The sequence below is a fragment of the Cinclus cinclus genome, chromosome 26 (genome assembly GCF_963662255.1).
Source record: "Cinclus cinclus chromosome 26, bCinCin1.1, whole genome shotgun sequence".
NCBI lineage: Eukaryota > Metazoa > Chordata > Aves > Passeriformes > Cinclidae > Cinclus > Cinclus cinclus.
Window position 1 is genome coordinate 5,521,473 of NC_085071.1, and position 22,518 is coordinate 5,543,990.

Here is a 22,518-nt window from a genome sequence, read left to right on the forward strand (position 1 = left end):
GATGGGGTTGGAGGTTGTGTCCTGCTGCCGAGGGATGTGTGGGATCGACATCCTCCCCCCCGCCCCCCCCCGGGAATGTCCCTGTGGGCCCTGCTCAGGTGAGGCCGCACCTGGGACAGAGGGAGGATGTGGGAATTGCTGGGGCCAGTCCAGAAGAGGTCTCCAAGGGCTGGGAGAATTGGGGGTGCCCTCCTGGGGAAGGGGAAGCTCCAGAGACCCTTCCAGAGAGCTGGAGAGGTTTGGGAAAAGGCCTGGAGTGATGGGAATGGTTCCCCACTGCCAGAGGGCAGGGTTGGGTGGGATATTGGCATCCCAAATCACACACAGCCCTCCTGCCCCAACGCCCCGGCCGTGGCGTGCGGGAGCCAGGAAACGGCACGGGAAAAGCTCCACTTGGACCGAGCCTGGCTTTTGTTTCCATTGTAAACTTCCCTCTCGGCGAGGAAGGATGATCTGGAACCTGTCCCCACTCGGCCCCGGGCCGGGGGACCCTGCCCAGCTCAGGGGAGCAGAGCCCGCTGTGTCCCCTCCCGTCCCTGCTCCCGGCTGGATGCTGCATTCCCGGTTTTCTCCGGGCAGCCTCTGGCAGCCGTCCCGCTCTCAAAAACCTCCCGAGCCGGCAGCTCAGGGTCAGGGAGGCCTTTATCAGCCCCGGGACGCAGCCCGAGGCCGGGATACGGGAGATAAGGAGTGTGGGATGAGTGGGATGCCCGGGACAGGACGTTGTGGGGGTTCCTGTTGTGCCAGGAGGGATTTACAGGTTAGGAAATGCCACGCGGGGGTGCGGATCCCCAAAATACCAAAACCGTGTCCATGGGGGGACCCTCACATGTCACCAGTGTCCCCACGGTCACCCTGGGGCTGCACAGCCCAGCCTGAGGATGAAGCTGGAGGGGTTTGAGTTTAGGGCCGGGCTCTGTTTGCAAATATCCCAACTCCTGACCCTAAGGAAGGGCAGATGGGCTCCAAGATAAGGCACAGAGGAGATTCCTCTCTCTTTTCCTGCTCTGTGACTCTCAACACCTCAGCAGGAGCAGGGAAGGGGATGATGGGCTGGGAAAGGCCCAGGGCTGGGAGAGCAGGGCTGATCCCACGGGATGATCCCACAGGAGGGGAAAAGGGAGCCCAGAAATAGCGAGTGCAGTTGCAGAAGGCGCCGGTTGCCATGGGATCTTCACAACCAAAAATGACGGGGCTCTGGCAACTACAAGAAGGGGCCCTTTCATGTGTTTCTGTGGGAAGTCAGCTCCTTGCCACAGCCTCCCGGGCTGGAGCCCTGCCCAGGGCACGAAGGATTTGGGGACGCTGGTGCCGGGGCCTGTGAAATTCCCTGGAGAACCTTGCTTGGTCCAGGAGGCTTTTCCCAGGTGCACCTCAGAGGTCACTCGGGACTGATCCAGTACCACGAGCTGTGCCTGGTGAAGGTGAGATTCCCTGTTCCTCCCGCAGGGCCTTGTTCCCATCAGGAATCCCCCAGCATGGAGGATTTTCCTGCTGCAGCTGAGGAAGCTCGGCCCCCTCACCCTGAATCCCCATGGGATGCACACGGTGAGTGTCCATGTCCTGGGAAGGCCAGACCCCACAGGGGCAGCCTCCAGACCCTAAAACACCTCTGGGCTGTCCCCAAGGGCTGTCCCCATCACTGCCGTGGTGGCAGAAGCCTTCACCATCCATCAACCCCACACTCTCCCTGCTGGAATTCTCTCCCCAGAGAGATCTAATTAGTTAATTCCCTTGCTATTTATAAATCAATGTGGAAATCCCTCTGTTTTCATTCCCAGTTGCTCACCCTGGCTGGGGCCCCTTTAACTCGGGATGAAATCCCCGAGAGGATGATCCGGGTCCATGAATAAATAATTGCCTTAATTCCTCGGGAAGGAGTGGGGGAATGCAGGGAGGAACGAGGACTTGGGGACTTGGGGACGGTCCCTCCTGCCCCTCTCCAGCCCGGTGATGCTGGGACTGAGCTCCCTGCTCTGCCCTGCATCCTCCCAGCGCTTAACACCCAATAAATTAATAATCAGCTGCAGTTTAAGTAGGTCTGGAAAGTGGAAAACAACATCCGCAAGGATCTGGCGTCCCCCCGGCCCGGCGGGCAGGAGCAGCAGAGATTTGTCTGCCTGTCCATCTGCTGGAGGAGCAGACAGACCATAATCTGTCCGTCTGTGGGGATCCTGCAAATTCCTGCCCCTTCCAAAGCTCTGGTGGAACTGGAGCATCTCCTGCCCCGCTCCAGCTCCCTGCCTGGGATGGAGGATGGGATCCACCACGGGGCTGGAAGCCACTGGTTTCCACTGGGAGGGTTGGGATGGTGTTCGGGTAATGTTGGCATTCAGCAGTTTTTGGTTTCTGATGGTTTCTGTCCTCCACCCCGGTGTCACCGCATGTCCCCAGCCACTCAGGGAGGAGGAAAAGCTGGGAGCTGGAAATGCCGGGTGTGGGTGTGCCTGGGGACCCCACGGAGCTCCAGGGCTCCAGAGGCAGAGGATCCATCCCGGGAAGGAGCAGGGGAGGACGGAGATGTGCCGTGGAAGAGGAGAATCCGCGGGGAACGGGGCTATTTATAACCACAGCCCTTGCTGCAGGAGAGGCTCCGCAAGAAAAGCCGGGATCGGGAGGGACGGGGATTCCTGGGAGGTGAAAGCTGCTGGAAAAACGCCGGCCAGGAGTGGTGGGGGGATGTCACTGTCACCCCCCAGCTCTGCTTCTTGTCCTGCCCAGCTGCAGTTTACACATCACACCCCTGTGCTGCTGCTCCGGGACAGGGGAGAGGCGTGGGGTGAAATTCTTTTTCCTCTGGCAAAACATGGAAAAGGTTCCACGTCTCCATGGGGTCGCTGATGACCCTAACCCCGACCCCAACCCCATAAATCCCCTTAAATCCAAGGAAATGCTTCCCCACGAGTCCCAACAAGTCCCCAACCCAGCAGGCAGAGCCAGGCTGGGAGCACCCCCAGAGCCCCCCAGTAGTGGGAATGGTCCAGTGGGGATGAGCTGCTGGTGCCATTCCCCTTTGGGGTTCCCTGTGGCTTTGGGATGGGAGATGGGAATATTTTGGGGCTGTTTTGTGGCAGGGCTGGATTTGGACGGGCGCTGTGAGAGCCGGTGCTGGTTGAGGTGGTTTTGGCACAGCCAGAAGGTGCTGGGATGGGATTTGGGGATGGGATTTGGGGATGGGATTTGGGGATGGGATTTGGGGATGGGATTTTGGGATGGGACAGCAGAACTCTTTACATTCCCGAAGAGAAGAGCCAGGATGAAATGACCCCCAGCAGAAAGGCTGAAAATCACTCCAGGAAGGTGGGAAGTATGAATTTGATGTGGATATTTCCCAGCACTGAACAGGATGCTGGGAAGGGCTCCCCAGCCATGGATCCGCCAGGATCCCGCTCCCACCCTCAGCTGGAAACACCAGCCTGGAGCTGGGATTGGGAACAAACATCGTGTATCCTCTATTCCCACACTCCCTTGGTCTTCCCAAAGCCAACAACCTCCCTGGAACTCCTGTTTTCCAGCAGGGAACACCGTGCCCAGCTCCTGTGGCTGCTCGGGATGCTCCGGCCCTCGCGGCCACCCCGGCAGCCATCCAAGGGCTTTTTATCAACTGGCACCCAAAAGTCAATAAGGAAGATGCCGCCTGTTTTAATTAACAGCAATTTCGCTCTAACGGGGGGGGGGGGGGTGAGCTGATGTGCCAGGGGGGAGGGAGGGAGGCCGGAGACAAAACATGACCTTGTTGGTGCAGCACACACAGCGGGACATTGTTTTCCCCTTGGAGTCTGGCCTTGGATGCTGCTGGGCTCTGTGGCACAGCTGGGTGCTGGGGACAGGGGGTGCTGCCACCCGTGCTGGCTCTGGAGCAGCTCTGGTGGGAGCAGGATGCCTGGAAAAATTCCAGAGCTTAGGATATAAGCACTTGGGAGATGTCCTGAAGGAATGTCGGTGGCTTGAGCTGGCGCAAAAGGGTCTGGATTTTGGGAGCTCCCAGTGAAATCCAGCTGTGTTCAATCCAGCTGCAGGGAGTGAATCCCCAGGGGCACTGCTGGATGCCTGGCAGGGATGCTGCAGGCCCCCGGCCAGCACGAGCAGTCCATCAGTTTAGTCCCATTTTCCCTTCTCTTCAGTTCTCCTATTCCGGGAAATCAGAAAGGAGGAGGAAGAGCCAAAGGGGAACAACCCCCGTGCGTGTGTGTGTGTGTGTGTGTGTGTGTGTGTGTGCCAGGGTGCTCAGTGAGGAGGGGTGTGACACACGGCACAGCCTGTCCCCGCTGCAGGACACCCCGGGGATGAGAGGGACCCTGGAATGAGCAAAACCCCGGGATGAGACACCCTGGGGGGACAGGATCATGGGGGGACAGGACTGAAGCCACCTGCACCGGGACAGTCCTGGGGACAACGGGAAAGGGCCAAGTGGCACCATGGGACCCTGCCGGGGGTGACAGGGATGGGGTGAGCAGCACCCCAAGGCTGACGGGGCTGGGGGCACAGGCGCTGCGGGGGTGTTGGCGATGGGAACAGAGGCACCCAGAGGTTCTGGGGCTGGGGGAAGCAGCAGCACCCTAAAGGCGCCAGGAATGGGGGAGCAGCACCCGGGGGGTGATGAGACCCCACCCAGGAAAGGAGGTGCCCCCACCACCCCTCCACTTTCGGGGGCGCACAAGCGGGGGTAGGGAGCCCCCGGAACCCCCCGGTACCCGGCGGGGCGGTGGCTCCAGCGCTCTCCCCCCGCCCTCGGGGCGGGCTCGGCACCGTCCCCGCCCCCGCCCCTCGCTTTATCAGCGGCCGCCGGGGGGCTCGCCCCACTCCCGCCCAGCGCAGCCGCCGCGGCGGGGCCGGCACCTCCCCGAGTGCCGCACCATGGGCAGCCAGGGCTCCAAGGCGGCGGGCGGCGACCCCGACACGGCCAAAGCCAACGGGCAGGTGGGTACCGCGTGTACCGGGATTTACCGGGGGGGCGCCGTGCGCCCCTCCGGGGAGGACAAAGGCGCGGAGGGAAGGGCGCGGTGATGAAGCCGTGTTGAATTTTTCTTTGCTTTCCCCCCCTCACTCCCTCTGGCGGGGAAATTCTCCTGCCCGGTGGGCACCGGGGGATGCGGCACCGCCCGCTCTGGGCTCCCCCCCGGCACCGGGCGGGTCCCGGTACCGGGAGCGGAGCGCGGGCGCCGCCCGGTGGTAACGCGCTGGTCCCCCCCACACCGAGCGTATTCCCCCCCCCCCCCCCCCCCCGTGAGACCCTAACCTAGGCTAGCTGCACCCCATTTTTTGGGGGGGTTTGCCTTTTTTTCCGGCATTTTTTCCCCCCTCCCCGGTGCGCTCCTTTCCCTCGGGGGGGGGGGGGTGCCCCGCTCTGTTCCCCGTTTCCACCGGGGGGCACAAACCCCTCCTTTTCCCCTCCGTGCTGCCCCTTCCCCAGCCGGTTCTCCCCCCCCCCCCCCCCCCCCCCCTCCTTCCCGTGCTCGGTGCCCCCCGTTTTGCCGGCTTTGTGGGACGCGGGGTTTTGGGGGTCCCGGCGGTTCCTAACGCGCTCCCCCCGCAGGAGAACGGCCATGTGATCTACAACGGGGACATGACGCCCAAAGTGGGGGTCGAGGTGGCCCCCCAGAACGGGAACGGCTCGGCGGAATCCCCAAAAGAGGAGCTCGAAGGCGAAGCGAGCGGTGCTGACACCATCGAGCCCGCCCCGGCCGCCACCGACGGCGGCGACCCCAAAACCGAAGGGGCCGCGGCCGCTAAGGACGCCCCTAAAAAGAAGAAGAAATTCTCGTTCAAGAAATCCTTCAAGCTGAGCGGGATCTCCTTTCGGAAGAACAAGAAGGAAGCCGGGGACTCCTCTGGCTCCTCGCCCACGGAGGAGCAGGGCAAGAACGAGGAGACCCCGGCGGGGGGGCCGCAACCCTCGGCTCCCCCCGAGGAGGAACCGGCGGAGGAGCAGGGCGGCCCCGGGGCTGAGCCCGAGGATGGAGGAGAAGCCGCCGGGAGCCACGAGGAGGAGAAGCAGCAACAACAACAGCAGCAGGGAGGGGAGAGCCCGGGAGCCGCGGGCAAACCCGAGGAAGCCTCGAAAACCGCGGGGCAGGAGCCCACAACGAGCCCGGAGCAGAAGGAAGAGTAGAGACCGCTCGGGCATCGTCCTCACCGGGGACTCTCACACCGCCCTGTGTCCTTCCTTGCCCAGCCCGGATCGCCCCGGCCCCTCCTAGGACTGACAGCACTCCCCTCCCTGCAGGTATCCAGCTTTTGCTCTGTGCCCCCCTCCCCGTTCCTGGTAGAAAAGCTGGTTTGGATTCCCACCGCCGCCACTTGGAGTAGTCTGAGCTGAATTCCTTGAGGAAAAAAAAAAAAAAAAAAAACAACAACAAAAAAAAATAAATAACGGCGACAAAAAAGAACAACAAAAAAAAAGAGAGAAAAAAATTAAAAAAAAAAAAAACCACACAAGACTGGGGAGGAAGATTTGTCGCGGACGCCACTGGAGTTTACAGTTTGTGAGAACACGGATCCCAAATCCTGCTCTGGATCTCTCCGACCTCCAGACTGTCCCCTCTCCTCCCGGTCCCACTGACTGTTCTATGGAATTATTGATTTTTTTTCTTTTTTTTTTTTTGTCTTTATTTTCTCAGTTTACATTCCTGGTTCTGACTTTTCATTTCAAGTATTTCGTGCTTTTTATATAGAAATCGATGGTTTAAAAAGCTAATCTGGTTAGTTTTTTATAACGTCTCCTATTGGCTTAAAACCATAAAGCTTGTAAGTCCGCTGTGTTTAATTCTGTTTTAAGAGATAACTTTTTAAGGTGTGGGGTGGAGAGAGGGGGCCCTACCAGCTGTAAAATGTGAAGCCAACGTTGTTTGTTTTTTTGGTTTTGTTTTTTTTCTTTTTGTTCTTTCTCTCTGTAAATAATTTTTTAATGGCCAAAAAAAAAAAAAAAAAAAACACTTGATTTGCAATTTTCTAACTTGTTAAAAAAAAAAAATAAATAAAACATACACACACACAAAAAAAAAAAAAAAAAAAAAAAAAAAAAAAAACCAGACAAAAGCTGTAACATTTTGAAAGGAATAAAGGGTGAGCCCTTTATGGGAGAACTGGAGTCCTTCTTGTCCCGAATGCCAGGGAAGGAAGATCGCAGTTGCTTATTTAACCCAACAGCTGCTGCCTTTAATCAGAGCTCGCTGTTAATTGACTCGCAGCAGATGCAGAGCCCCGACCACAAAGGACTTTCCCACCCCATCCCTTTTTTCCCCTCCCTTTTTAAAGATTTTTTTTTTTTTTTTAAAGATTTCTTCCCGAAATTTAAGTATTTAAAAGATGAAATTGTTGATTTGGAGTTTGGGGGTTTTATTGTTTAATTTAAATAGGGGTTTTTTTTGGGATTTTGTGGGGGTTTTTTGTTGGTTTTTTTTGGGGTGTTTTTTTTTTTTTTTAGAGTGGGATTAGCTCCTCTGGGTTGAAAAGAACACAAAAGGCGAGAGGCTGGGAGCGAAGATTTCCTGAACAAAGGGAAAAAGGAGGCGACAATGGAGCCTCTCTCCCTGCACCTGGGATCCGGGATGGATTTTCCCAGGAGATCCCTGAAATCTGGGATGGATTTTCCCAAGGAGATCCCTGCGATCCAGGATGGATTTTCCCCAGGAGATCCCCGAAATCTGCTCCTGTCCCTGGGATCTGGGATGGATTTTCCCAGGAGATCCCTGAAATCTGGGATGGATTTTCCCCAGGAGATCCCCGAAATCTGCTCCTGTCCCTGGGATCTGGGATGGATTTTCCCAGGAGATCCCTGAAATCTGGGATGGATTTTCCCCAGGAGATCCCCGAAATCTGCTCCTGTCCCTGGGATCTGGGATGGATTTTCCCAGGAGATCCCTGAAATCTGGGATGGATTTTCCCCAGGAGATCCCCGAAATCTGCTCCTGTCCCTGGGATCTGGGATGGATTTTCCCAGGAGATCCCTGAAATCTGGGATGGATTTTCCCAATGAGATCCCTGAAATCTGCTCCTGTCCCTGAAATCTGGGATGGATTTTCCCAGGAGATCCCTGAAATCTGCTCCTGTCCCTGGGATCCGGGATGGATTTTCCCAAGGAGATCCCCAAAATCTGCTCCTGTCCCTGGGATCCGGGATGGATTTTCTTGAGGAGATCCCCAAAATCTGCTCCTGTCCCTGGGATCCGGGATGGATTTTCTTGAGGAGATCCCTGAAATCTGCTCCTGTCCCTGGGATCTGGGATGGATTTTCCCAGGAGATCCCTGAAATCTGGGATGGATTTTCCCAAGGATATCCCTGAAATCTGCTCCCGATCCCTGGGATCCGGGATGGATTTTCCCAGGAGATCCCCAAAATCTGCTCCTGATCCCTGGGATCCGGGATGGATTTTCCCAGGAGATCCCTGAAATCTGCTCCTGTCCCTGGGATCCGGGATGGATTTTCCCAAGGAGATCCCCAAAATCTGCTCCCGATCCCTGGGATCCGGGATGGATTTTCCCAGGAGATCCCCAAAATCTGCTCCTGATCCCTGGGATCCGGGATGGATTTTCCCAGGAGATCCCTGAAATCTGCTCCTGTCTCTGGGATCCGGGATGGATTTTCCCAGGAGATCCCCAAAATCTGTTCCTGTCCCTGGGATCCAGGATGGATTTTCCCAAGGAGATCCCCAAAATCTGCTCCTGTCCCTGGGATCCGGGATGGATTTTCCCAGGAGATCCCTGAAATCTGCTCCTGTCCCTGGGATCCGGGATGGATTTTCCCAAGGAGATCCCCAAAATCTGCTCCTGTCCCTGGGATCTGGGATGGATTTTCCCAATTTTTTTTTTTCCTCCATTTCTTGGCCTTGCTCTCCTGTTTTCTCAACCCAACTGTTTTGGCTGGAGAAGAGTAAAAAAAAAATAAAATTAAATTAAATTAAAATAATCCCCAAATCATTTTCTACCCCACAGGAACCACCCTGGAAGGCCAAGGAGCATCTGGGCTCATCCTTAGCCTTGAGGTAGTTGGAAACACCCAAAAAATTTCACTTTTTATGCCAGGAAACCAAAATCAGGGATCTGCTTCCCAAAGGGATTCATTTCATTGAGCAGAGGGGTGAAATAAAGGGATTTTTTTTTTTTTTTTTTTCCCCAAAATTGGAAGGAAAAGTGGGATTTGGGAGCACCCGGCAGAGCTGCGGCCTGGCAGCCATTTTAGGAATCCTGGAAAAGGGAAGTCCTGGGGGAATTCAATGGGATTCCACTGAAATTCCAGAGTTTTGTTCCAAAAGTGGGGGATTTAATGCTGGGCATGGAGGATGGAGCTCCCAAAAGCTGCTTTTCTGTTTGTAGGGGTTTTTTTTGTTTGTTTGTTTTTGGTTTTTTTGGGTTTTTTTTTTTTTTTTTTTAGTCCAAAAAGAGCAAATTTGGGGTTTTTGTGGCCATTTCAGGTGTGAGCAGCACTCAGCTCCACAATGGAGCTGCTCCTAATGAAATTAAGGAATTTTCATCTTCTTGGATTTGGGGTAAAACCACTTAAATTCAGGCTAAAGATGAATTAAATCCATTCTCTTCCCCATTTCTTTGTTATTCCCAAACTGTTCCACTCCAGCCACAAAACCAGCCAGGATCAAGGATGAGAACCCAGCTGGAATTTGGGAATAAAAACCACCCCAGGTGAAGGTGTGAGAAAAAAAACAAACAAACAAACAAACAAAAAAAAATCCCCAAAACCCATCACGTTTTGAGTTCCTTTTTCCAGACAGAGGGAGAATCTCAAGGCTGTTTTTACAAAACACTTGGGAAAAAGGTAAAAAAGAAAACAAAAGTTACAAAGAAATTAATAATTTACAAAAGGGATTCAAGTAGTTTTTTTTTTTGTCCTGGTGCTGGATAATTTAAATAAATGTTTTGGTGGATGGAATTAAATCAACATTCCTGAATGAAGAAGGGAATTAATGCCTTGTTTTTATTCCAAAATCCTAATCCCACCTCTTAATTTGTTTTTTTTTTTTGTTGGGATCTCCATGAGATCCAAGAACAGCTTTGAAAATTAATTAATTGAGCAAAAAAAAGGAGACCAGCCATAGAAATGGAGCAGTTTTATTACAAAGGTTCTGAAAATTCAAAATAAACACATCTTTAAAAAACCACAATAGATTTTCCCATCCCTCCCACATTCCCCAGACACAAAGTTACACTGATCTCTCTTTTGCTTCACATAAAAACACTGAAAATCAGAGTGAAAAACCTCACTCGGACCTTAATGAGACTAAAAAAAAAATAAAAATAAAACAACTCCAGAAAAAAAAGGGGAAAAAAAGGGGGGGGGGGGGAAAGGGGGGAAAAAAAAGGGGGAAAAAAGGGAGGGGAAAAAAAAGGGAAAAAAAGGGAGAAAAAAAAGGGGAAAAAAGGGGGGAAAAAGGGGGGGAAAGGGGAAAAAAGGTGGAAAAAAGGGGGAAAAAAGGGGGGGGAAAGGGGGAAAAAGGGGGAAAAAAGGGGGAAAAGGGGGGAAAAAGGGGGAAAAAAGGGGGAAAAAAGGTGGAAAAAAAGGGGGGGAAAAAGGGGGGAAAAGGGGGAAAAAAGGGAGGAAAAAAAAGGGGGAAAAAAAGGGAAGAAAAAAAGGGGGGGGAAAAAGGGGAAAAAAAGGGGGGGAAAAAAAGGGGAAAAGGGGGGGGAAAAAAAGGGGGGGAAAAAGAGGGGGAGAAAAAAAAAAGGAGTTAAAAAAAGAAACCCTTAGAAAAAGAAGCTGTGTGAAGTTTTAGCAGCATTATTGGAGTTGAAACTCTCAGCAGTGCTCCCTGGAATTCCACAGGGATCCCCCTGAGAAAGGAGAGCAGCCAGTGGGAACTGCCTGAAAAAAATAAAAAATTCCAAAAAAAAAAAAAAAAAAAAAAAAAAAAAAAAACCTCAAATTTTTCCCCGTCCAAAAAAAAAAAAAATTATTTTGTTGTTGTTGTTGTTGGGTTTGATTTTTTTTAATTTTTTTGTTATTTTTTTTCCCCTCAAAAAACAACTCAGCTGTACAAAAGGAGAGGCAAAAAAAAAAAGAGATCTGGGGGTGAGGATGAGTGGGAGGAGGGAGAGGAGCTGTGAAAATGCTCAGAGCCCCATCTGCTGTTCCCTCAGAAAAAGAAAAAAAAAATAATTAGGATTTACTGGCCTGGGGAGGGAAGTTCAGTTGGAAAACTTGGCTTAAAAATAAGGAAAAAAAATCAAATTTTTTTTTTTTTTTTTTAAGGGACACACAGCAAGAAAAGATCTGGGCTGGATTTGAGGGGATTTTTGGGGTTTCAGCAGAAAAGTGAAGCCAAAGGGGAGGAATTTTTTTCCCTAACCAAAGAAGGGAATAAAAAACCAAGTTAAAAAAAAAAAAAAATCCCATTCCTTCCCTCCCTCGAGGTGCATCAAATGCTGCTACAATCCCTGGATCCAGGAGATCTTGGAAAACTGAACCACCTCTTAAGGGTGATTTTCATTTTATATTTTCCAGATCTGGGCTCTGGGGCTGATTCACTTAAAAATTAAAAAAAAAAAAAACAAAAAAAAACAAAAAAAACCAAAAAAAAAAGGATTTTCCAAGTTTCTTTTCAGCTGCTTCATCTCTTTCCCCAAGTTTGCTGCAGGGAGGAGCCAACTCAATTCAAGAACTGCACAATTTTGACCCTGAGAAGTGGCACCAGCTCACAGGTTTTTGTGGGTTTTTTTTTTGTTTTTTTTTTGTTTTACTTTTTTTTATTTTTGTCGTGGTGGAATCCAACTGCAGACCACCAATGTCTCTCCCAGGTTTCATGTGGGAATTCTTCCATTTAAAACACCAAAAAAAAAAAAAAAAAAATTCCAGGAAAAACAAGAATTGATGGCCATCTTTCCACCTAACCTGAAATGCAGACACTACTTCTACTTAAATTATTCTTTTCCAAGGTTATTTCAGAAGGGAGGAAGTGATTTTTGTGTTTTTTTTTTTTTTTTTTAAGAGCCACACCAAGGAGGGGCAGTGGAAGGCAAAGAGTGAAACTCCCCTGGGCTGCTCAGCACAATCCTCCCCTGCCTGCTCCCAGTGGAGTGCAGCAAGGAATAATTTACAGTTCTCCAGTCATTTTATACAATTATATAGAAATATATACAGAAAACATATATAAAATAGAAATCCTGTGGGGAGGAGGAAACCCAGGAGCTAAACCTATAACAACACCTGGCCAGCTGCTGCCACTCAGGTGGATTTTGTCTCTTCCTTCACCCTGGGGAAACAGAAAAATAAAAAAAAAAATTAAGGATTTGGCTTAAATCAATTTGCATTTGGATCGAACAACGAGGCTTAAAGTGTTGCTTATCTGGTTCATTTTCAGCTAAAATTTAATGCACTGCTGAAAGAAAGAGTAATGTTTTTGATTTTTCAACCTTTTCAACACCTGCAAATTTCTTCCAGTGAGGTACCTGTGACAAAAAAAGTGCCACCCAAATTGTCACATCAACCCCTCAACCCTCCCAAACCTGGGCATGAGCAGGAGCCAAGCTCACCCTTTGGGTTCTGCTGCTGCTGCTGCTGGTGCTGGTTTTTCCTCTTTTGCTTTCTCCTCTTCCTTCTCATCTGGGAAAAAAAAAAAAAAAAATTAAAAAAAAAAAATCAAATTAAAGACCCAGAGCAGTGCCAGGAGGAAAGAATTGCAGGTAGAATTCCAGGAGGTGCCAGCCCTGCTGCTCACCTTTCTTCTCCTCTTCCTCCTTGTCCTCCTCAGCTTTCACACGTTTGGCTTTTTTAAAATTGGCGACGTTTTTGCGCCCTCCCTCGCCCTCGTCCTCGGAGTCGGAGAATTCCTCATCACAGGATATTCTCTTGTTGGAATTTCGGACTGCCAGGGGAGAGGACAGAGCTTGGCTGAGCAGATTTTTAAAATCAGGAGGCTCCCAGTGTTAATTCTCTGAGTGGAGCTCACATAAATCAGGATTAAGCCACGATAAAATCTTTTTTTTTTTTTTTTTTTTTTTTGGTGCCTGCCGCATTTTTTGAACTCATCCCTTGCCAAGTGCTCCAGGATCACATGGACAGCTTGGATTAGGCACAGTGGGATGTCTAGACCTGACAGCAGGTTTAAAATCAGCCTCCCACTGGCTGATCTCTGTCTGCCAGATCCCAAGCTGGATAGAAAACTCCATTTTTCACTGCTGGGATCACACCCAGGATTCTGCCAAGGGTTCTGTCCCAGCACTCAGCAACTGCTGGAATTCTTCCTTTAAAAACCAAAGTTTTACTCATTCTGGAAATCACCTGGCAGGAGAGATCCTACAGTGCTTTGTCCTACAAAAATCCAGCAGGGAGGTGGGAATGGATTCCAAAAGAGTGAAAAGCCTGGGACAGGTGAAGCTCCAGCCCCTCCCCGGGGTTTTTTGGGGGGGCCCCACCAAGTTCCAGCTCAAGGGTTTGATTTTGGCTGTTCCCACAAAGCAAGGTGGTGAAATCCTGGAGTCAGAATTGTATCTAAACCCTACATCCTCCTCATGAAGAACTCGTGGATCCTGCTCAGCTTTTGGGCTTTTGCCACCACAATTCCCAGAACAACTCCCAGCACCCACTGGAAATGCGTTTTTCAGGATCATCCTCCTCTTCATCCCCACTGTCCTCCTGGACAGCATCCTCAGGAATTGGCTGCATTTGGACCCCAGGAGCATGAGGGAGCATCCGCAGGTTCTCGAAGAGCCGCTGCCTAGAGCCAGCCAGGGAAGGACACTTTGTCACCAGGGGCCACCCCCAAGGCCACCAGCCCTTCCCTGGAAGGGTCATTGCCCCAGCACTCACTTGATTTTCTCCAGGTATTCGTTGGTGTTCTGGTTGGTCATGTTGGAGGGGCTGATGTGGAGCTTGAAGTCTGGCCCAAAGTACTCAAAGTAGTCGTTGTATGGAAGTTCTGAGGGAGGGGGAATTAATGGTAATTAAAAACAAATGATCAGCAGGAGCATGTCCAGCATTCAGGGATTCCAAAAGGGCATCCAGGATCTCCACAGGGCATCCAAAAGGCATCACCCAGAGGTAAGAGAACCCCAGCAGCACCATTTCCCTGAGCTCTTAGTGGGGTACCACTGACCCTAAGTCCTGTTTCAGGGCTCCAGGGGGGAATTACCATTGGGAATCTCAGTGTCCAAGGCCACAGCAGTCTCATAGGTCCAGCAGCGAGCCACGTTTCGGATCGTGTACCCCCCTCCTCCCAGCATCAGCATGGGCAGGTTAAAGCTCTTCACAAACTCCACACACTTGGCATGGCCTGAAGTACAAAAAAAAAGGGTCACACTCTATGCGGCATAAATCCCAAATTCCCAGGAATGTCCTGCTCAGCTCAGCTCCTACCTTTGATGGTGAGGTTGAAGCAGCCCAGCCTGTCCCCAGACAGGGAATCGGAGCCGCACTGCAGGACAACAGCGCTGGGCTGGAACGTCTCCATCACTTTGGAGATCACCTAAACAACAAAGTCTTGTCACCCCCCTGCCCACAGGCCACTGTCCCAGCAGCACAGGGACAGCCAGGCACGTGGAACCATCCCTGGAGCTCCCACAGCTGCCCTGACACTGGGGCTCTCACACCGAGGAGCTCCCGCACAGACCCCGATTGTCTGTGGGGGGAACAGAGCCCTTGGTGAGTGTTACCACAGGAATAAATAAATTTAAAAAAAAAAAAAAAAAAAAAACCACCTCAATAAAATCCCTCAAAGAACGGTCCCAAGGACCAAGTGGGACCCACAGAGGAACCCTGAGCAGGAGAGGATGCACTCACAGGTTTGAAAATGGCTTCGTAGGACTCGTCGTCGATGCCGTCGCGCAGCGGGTAATTCACAGCGTAGTATTTCCCTTTGCCTGCCCCGATGTCCTGGGGGTGAGAGAGGACACCTGAGCTCACCAGAAACCCAAATCCTGCTCCAAACTGGACTCCACATTAAGCAAATATTTAATGGCATTAATATTGTTAAAGATTAATTTCCTGCAGAGATGCACGGCAGCGGTGTGGGTTGGCCGGATCGGTCAGCGAATCGATTCAGTCATCAAATTCTGCTTTAAAATAAAAATATTTTACTCTGAAATAATAGGTATTTTAATATTTCTTTTATCACTTTACTCTGAAATAATAAGATGTTTTAATTTTATCACTCTCGCACCCAAGGGTTTATTAAAAATTGCTATTTTATTTATGGTGCAGCACCAAGCTCATGGCAGGGCTGAAAAAAAGATGAGAGGATTTAGATCCAAAAAAAAAATCCACAATTCCTGTAAAAATCCCAGAAAAAGAAGTAAAGAACCTTTCACCCCCGAGAACAGAAGTTGTGGCAACGTCACAAACCACAGGTGACACGGGGCTGAGTCACAGCAGGAAATGCCAATAAAAATCCACTCCCTCAAACAAATTCACCCAAGAGTTTGTGTCACCAAAAATTTCACTTTTGAGGTAATTAATTTTTTTTTTTTGGTGAGCACAACCCCACCAGAGAAAACTGAGAGCAAAAATTTGGATAAATAATAATAAACCGAATAAATAATAAGTTGAACAAATAATCAGAGAACTTCCCATCCTCACCTCTGCCCTCAGAAAATGGCCGGCACACAGGGACAGCCAGAAAAAGCTGGAAAAACCCAAATTTCATGGGAAATTTTGTGGTTCTCACCCTCAGGTCCCCAGTTCCTGGGAAATATTCTCCATATTTGTGGAAGGACACGGTCATGACTCGGTCTGTGGTGTAAAAAGCCTCCTCCACCCCATCCCCGTGGTGGATGTCAATGTCAATGTACAGCACCCGTTGGTGGTACCTGGAAAAAAAATCAGAATATTGTGTTTATTCCCAGCAAAAACTGCCTGCAGAGCAGAGGAAACTGGGAGGAGAGCATGGAATTCAGGCCAGGATTACCAGGGGAAAGAGATGAAGGAACAGAAAATAAAGTGATTTTTGCTGGTGAGTTTGTGTCAGATTCAGCCAATAAAGTGCATTTTTAATTCACATTTTTAAGGCAGGTTTTGGTCAGATTCAACCAATGAATTGCTGAATTTTTAATGCAGATTTTGGGCAGATTCAACCAATGAATTGTATTTTTAATTCACATTTTTAATGCAGGTTTTGGTCAGATTCAACCAATAAATTGCTGAATTTTTAATGCAGATTTTGGTCAGATTCAACCAATAAATTGCATTTTTAATTCACATTTTTAATGCAGGTTTTGGTCAGATTCAACCAATGAGTTGTATTTTTAATTCACATTTTTAATGCAGGTTTTGGTCAGATTCAACCAATCAATTGCATTTTTAATTCACATTTTTAATGCAGTTTTTGGTCAGATTCAGCCAACAAATTGCTGAATTTTTAATGCAGGTTCTGGTCAGATTCAACCAATAAATTGCTGAATTTTTAATGCAGTTTTTGGTCAGATTCAGCCAATGAATTGCTGAATTTTTAATGCAGTTTTTGGTCAGATTCAACCAATCCCTTGCATTTTTATGCACATTTTTTCTGCCTTCCCCCAGTGAGGTTTTCCTGGAACCAGAAGCTGTCACAACCACAGGGGAGCGACAAAAAATCAGCAAAAAATACAACACCCCCCCAAAAAAAAAAAAAAAAAAACACAAAAACAAAAACAAAACAAACCAAAAAAAACCCCTAACAACAAAACTCCAAAAATCCTCTACTGCACAAAGGAGAGGCGAGCAAAGCTCAAAAAATCATTTTTGATGGGGGGAAAAAATAGGGAATAAAATCAAAATACAGATGAGGAAGCAATGAGGGAGGGAGAGCAGTGGTGCTGCCCATACTTGAGGAGTTCCAGGATGGCCAGGACGATGTCGTTGACGTAGCAGAATCCAGAAGCTTCTGATTTTTTGGCGTGGTGGAGCCCTCCTGCCCAGTTCACTGCAATGTCTGTCTGCTGCTTGTTCAGCTTCACAGCACTGGCTGGGGGAGGGAAGCACACAGAGGTGAAAAACAGCAGTGAAAAAGCCTGAGGTAGAGATTGAAGTGAAGATCCAGCTCCTCCAAGGGGGTTTTTTTGTGGAAGTTCCTGTTCAAGGTTCTGGATGTTCCCCACAAACTAAAGGAAAATGGGGGATATTTTGAATTTTTTCCTGGTTTTGATTCACAAGACAGTCACCAGCTGGGGTCACACTGGAGACAATTTGGGATTTATCTGAGATATATTCAGGTTATTGAGTGAAAATGCATCCAGGTAAAAGGAAGTTCTCCTCCTCACAGCCCCTTCCATTAATTTTCTGCACGTCCTGGAATCTCCCAGGATCCAAATAAATTCTAAACTCTCCAGCCCTGGGAGCAGAGAGAGAGAGAGCACAGAGCTGCTTTAAAAGCTGCTGGTGGCACAGGAAATGCACACTGGAGGTGTCATTGTGGCAGCAGCAGCCACAAAGCTCTCACACAAACAGCTCCCCAGCAGCTTTGCTGTGAATAGTGAAAAAATAAAATATAAAAAAAAAACCATTTCAATGTTTTCAGCTCTCAAACCTTTCAGTTTCTGTTTTGCCTCATGTCCAGAGTTGATGTTTTTTTAAAATCAGCAGCGAAAGTCAACTTGTTCTGTTGTTTTTTTTTTCTTTCCAGGTTGTGTCTGCTCAAGGTAAGATTTTTACAATTTTTATTTTCATGTAAAGCTCAGGTTGATTTTTTTTTTTTTTTATTCAACCGTGCTGTTGTGGTTTTGTTTTAACTCTGTCACTGGTGATGTTACAGAGCCATTCACACCTTCAGGGAGGCAACCCAAATTAGTGATTAACAAATGGAAAGGGATTCAACAGGCAAAGCTTGGAGAAATCTGGATTTAATGATGGAGTCAGCAAGAGGTTCAAAGGGACAGAACTACACAAAACACAATAAAAAACACACAGGATTTGTGATCTTACCAACAGATCCTCCAGCAGAGAGCTGACAGAACTCAAAGAGCCCATCAAACACAGGGCAGTCCTCCCCAACATTAACTGGGAAGAGAATGGAAAAGAATCATTGCAATAAAACCAGAAATAAATAAAGACTAACAAAAATAATAATAAAAATTCTGCAATAAAAATGCAGAAATAAAACCCAAATCTTACACCAACCGTCTGGATTCGAAAAGCGGCCAGAAATTGTTAAAACATAAATTATAATATAAAATAAATAATAAAAGCTAAGGGATAGATGTGAAAGCCAGGGACTGTGTTGTTGCCATTTTGAAGAACTCACATCTCTGCATCTGCTTGCTGTACTCAGACATGTTGTCAGGGCGGATGGACCTCAGGAATTTGATGTAATCATCACTGTGGTACTTGGTCATCTCCTCTGCATTGGCCTTGTGGGGACGCTGCAAGGACAGCAAGGAGTGCTCTGCAATCATCCCCTCCCCTGATTCCCATCCCAATCCCAGATTTACCCCCAGGAACTGCAAAAAATATCAAAGCAGAGGTGTTGAGTAGGAAAAAGTTGAATTTGAAAGGTAGGAATGGTGCTGTTGGTGAGTGGGTATGTACAGATGTGGGAATAAATTTAATTTCAAGGATTAAAAAATAAAAAGCAGTTTTCCAATTTTCCTCTCTGAAGTACAGAACTCCTCACTTCAACACTGAGAAGGAGCCAGGAATACACAAATACACCACAAATTGAGGTTTATTCCTTTCCTCTAGGAGAAAAGCTCCACAATTAAAGCCTGAAAGATAAATTATGACATCTAATAATGAGCAGCCCCACACTTACATAGATCTCCATCTTCCTGTAGAGCCCATAGTTGAGCAGGAGGTTGTGGGTCATACGGATCCTGTGGGGTTTCATGGGATGTCCTTGGCCATAGTAATAATTCCCAACATCCCCTGGAAGCAGAAAGCAGAAAAGAAATTCACAGAAAGCAGAAAACAAATTCAAAAAGCAGAAAGTAAATTCAGAAAGCAGAAAACAAATTCTGAAAGCAGGAAAGAAATTTGGAGAGCAGAAAAGAAATTCCGAAAGCAGAAAACAAATTCTGAAAGCAGAAAAGAAATTTGGAAAGCAGAAAGTAAATTGCTGATAAATTCAGCAGAAATTTCTGAATTTATCCACAACTTTTGGAGAGGGAACTGCAGCCCCCTCTGGGATCTGTTTCTCCACCTTCCTGGCACACGGATATCCACGGATTCACCCTCAAATAAGGCAGAAGTCTGGAAGTTCAGGGGAGGTGAGGCAGGGAGTTTGGAATGGCACCAGGGGAAGGAAGGGGCAGGAATTGGTGCTGGATCCTCTCCCACCCCAAAGCATGGCATGGTTCTGCCAGCACACAGGAAGGCTCTGGGGCCAGAGGAGCTCTGGGCTGAGTGCCAGGAATGTCTCCCAGGTTTCAGGGAGGGCAGGGAGCAGGATCCCCGGGGGCCAGGGGAGTTAATCCCGGCTCAGACAGTGACTCAGCCCCGGAACACCCGGCCTGTGCCTCACTCTCCTCCTGTTTACCCAAGGGAATTGGGATCCAGGGAACTCTGAACTCAGCAAACACCACCCAGCTCTGCTCTCACAGCTCCACGTTGTCTGCAGCCCTTTTTATTCCTTGAAGCCCTCCAGAGGATTCCCAAGCCTTTCCAGCCACCTCCCAGCAATGATTTTATGGGACTAAAGGAACAAAGTCGCCTCCCCACGTGGATTTTCTGCTCCAAACTGAGCTCGCACTTCACTGCTAACTTTAATAAAAACTGGGGTTTTATTCACCCTCCTTTCCCAGGGGGACTCATTTCCCTGAAATTCAGAGGAATTTCACTTTCAGATTTCTGCCTGCTGCCTGATTTGGCTGCAAGCCTCATTTTCCTGGGAAACCAGACCAAGTTGTTCTTGGGGTTGAACAACTCCTGCTCCTTTTGGGAAGCAGCAGATCCAATCCCAATCTGGTCTGGCCGGTGACTCAGTGGGGAGAATTCAAATTTCATCACCACTCTCCACCTTCAGCAGAAGCATTTTTTCCTCCTGTGGACCTGCAATCTATTTTCATACAGGAAAAGGAGATGCCAGAGGAGCAAATCCCACATCCAAGCAAGTGTGCTGCTGGAATTTACCTGTCTGTGGAGCTCTGGGGAAATGTTCTTTCAGTAAATAGGATGGTTTTCAGTTAAATACTTTTTTTTTTTTTCAGTGAAAATAATTATATTTTCTACAATTTTGGAAATCCATGCTGGTGTTTTCCCAGGGTAACCATCCTGACAGTTTTAGGGATGTATTTTATTATCTCTAAATCCAGGTTTGGGGGAATTTGGAAGAGATCTTTGAGGCTCTGCTTAGAAAATACCAGCACAGAATCCTGTGAATCTTTTAAAAAAATCACCATCAGCTGTCCAGGGAATGCCCTGGGCCAACCCTGAGCTCCTGTTCCCTGTGCTGAGCACATCCCAAGCCCTTTGGATCCATGGATCAGCTGCTCCTGGACGTCAGAGCAGATTAAGGAGTGTGAATTTAGCAGGTTCTGCTGGGGTTAAACAAATCCCTTCATGGGGAGCTTTGAATGGAGGTGTTCCACCCAAACCTTTCCACAGCCCCTCAGGATTCCTATAAAGGACCCTTTGGATACCATACCCCAATTCCTTCATCCCATGAAATTCAGGGAATTCCCACACCAGGTTGGGCTGTTCCAACCTCACAGTGTGGAGGATGAAATAATAAAAATAAAGGGCTCAAAGAAACAAATTATTTATTTCCCCTCAGCCGTGGATGTTCGAGAGCTGGTCACAAAAGAACAGTGAAAAAAAATATATATATTTTTTAAAAAAAGGCACTAAAACCACAGAGTATGGAACCCAAATTTGTGAAATTCCTGCACAGCAAAGACCTGCAGGGCAGCAGCATTTCACACAAAACAACTCCTTATTTTGTATTTCACATATAATTAAGTGCCTTTAAAAATTATAACCCAGAAGGGCTGAAAACCTCACATTTGAGGAAAAAAAATTCACATTTTTAGAGGGGATAAAAAGCCTTCAGCACAGGATTTGGAAGAGCCTCCTGCACTACTCCAGCACTGGGCACATCCTTTGAGAGGGGAAAAAAACAGCAAGACCAAGTTTTTATTTGATTTCAGGCTAAAAACCGTGATGGAACAGAGAACTGCACAACAGAAAACGAGTCAGGGTGCCAAATGAAAAGGGAAAAGGAGAGGGGCAGGACTGGGATTTCTCCCCCAGGACACCCAGTGAGAGATTTGGCCACTCTGTTCTTTCCCTGCTCCACAGGGATGGTGAGGCACAACCAAAATCCACAACCCAGAAGTGAAGGATGCTCCTGGACAGACAGCCACGCTGGCTCCCAGAGCCTTTTTGTTCCTTCCTGACACCAAAATCACCATCCCAGGAGTGGCTCTTCCTCCTCAGAGCCCATCCAGAGCTCCCCAAAATCCTCCTCCAGCATCTCCAAAGCTTCTCCTGGCCTCCTGTCCCTTCCCAGCCTTTCCCATCTCCCAAATCCCCAGATCCCCAAACCTCCCCATCCCATTCCACCCCTCTGATTTTTCCCCACTCTTCCCATTCTCCTCCCCATATCGCTGCCCTGCCCCCTGCACTCTCCCTATGCCCCTCAACCCCAATACAAACCCCACACAATCCTTGATTCCCATGCCCTGATCACCCCCAGCATCCATCCCTGAACCCCCAGTGACCTCCCCACAACCTTTAAACCCGCCCCTCACCTCCATATCCTCCAGTGGTCCCCATTACCAACCTCTCATCCCACCCCAGCACCCCCATCGTCCCTCAGTGACCCCCATTACCCCCACAGACAACCCCACCGCCCTCCCCAGTGACTCCCATCACCCCCAGTGACCCCTCACCCCCAGTAATCTCCATCCCCTCCCATTCTCCCCTCACTCCTCGCCCCCTCCCCTCAACCCCGCCTCCTCACCCACCCCCCCCCACCATCACCGATGCCCCCTCAGCCCCTCACTCCTCCCCGCCCCGGGACGGCTCCCCCGAGGCCCGGCGATCCCGGTGGGTGCCCGCAGCCCCTCACCATCGTAGTAGTAGCAGACTTTGCGCTTCGTCCCCTGCGTCAGCGCCATTTTCCTGCCTCCCCTCACAGCGCCCGACCCGCCGCCGCACCGCGCAACCAACCCTGCCCGCCCCGGGCCCGCGGCCCCACCTCCCGCGCCCGTTCTATCCAATCACAGCTCTTTGTTCCGTCCCCTTCCGCCCTATGACCAATCCCAAGCCGTAGCGGCACCTAGCAGGTTAGGTTGAGCGCCGGGGCGCTTGGGCTATACCACTGCTGCGAGGGATGGGGGAGACGGCTGTACCATCTCTGAGGGGGGGGCAAAAGAGGAGAGGGTCCAGGTGGGAGGGGAGGAACCATTCCCTGAGGGGGGGGCAGGCAGGTGGGGATGAACCATCCCAGGAGAGGGGGGTCCCCAAGGCAGGGCTGACCCACGTGGGTGGGCGAGAGAGGGGCCGGGGGGATCTCACAGGGCTGGGGTGGGGTCAGGGGGGTCCAAGGGGCTCCCCGGAGTGGGGTGGTGCGAGTGGGGTCCATCCGCCGTGGGTCTCACCCCGCAGACCCCATCCCATGGCAGCCTGGCACTGCGAAGCCCCTCGCCGCTGAAAAGGCTTTTA

The 22,518-nt window shown here is 49.7% G+C and overlaps 2 protein-coding genes across 2 annotated transcripts; one reads left to right on the forward strand and one right to left on the reverse strand.

Moving 5' to 3' along the window:
* The first annotated feature begins 4,857 nt into the window (after positions 1-4,857).
* MARCKSL1 (MARCKS like 1) lies at positions 4,858-7,741 on the forward strand. Its single transcript, XM_062509098.1, has 2 exons — positions 4,858-4,920; positions 5,537-7,741. The coding sequence occupies exons 1-2, from the start codon at positions 4,858-4,860 to the stop codon at positions 6,110-6,112; spliced, it is 639 nt and encodes a 212-aa protein (XP_062365082.1). The 3' UTR covers positions 6,113-7,741.
* Positions 7,742-10,672: 2,931 nt separating this feature from the next.
* HDAC1 (histone deacetylase 1) lies at positions 10,673-21,971 on the reverse strand. Its single transcript, XM_062509055.1, has 14 exons — positions 21,923-21,971; positions 18,668-18,780; positions 18,161-18,278; positions 17,842-17,916; positions 16,747-16,885; positions 15,611-15,752; positions 14,728-14,820; positions 14,305-14,413; positions 14,081-14,221; positions 13,759-13,867; positions 13,536-13,666; positions 12,668-12,814; positions 12,483-12,552; positions 10,673-12,202 (listed from the first exon to the last, which is right to left on the reverse strand). Exons 1-14 carry the CDS (start codon positions 21,969-21,971, stop codon positions 12,175-12,177), a joined length of 1,464 nt encoding a protein of 487 aa, XP_062365039.1. The 3' UTR covers positions 10,673-12,174.
* Positions 21,972-22,518: the final 547 nt, after the last annotated feature.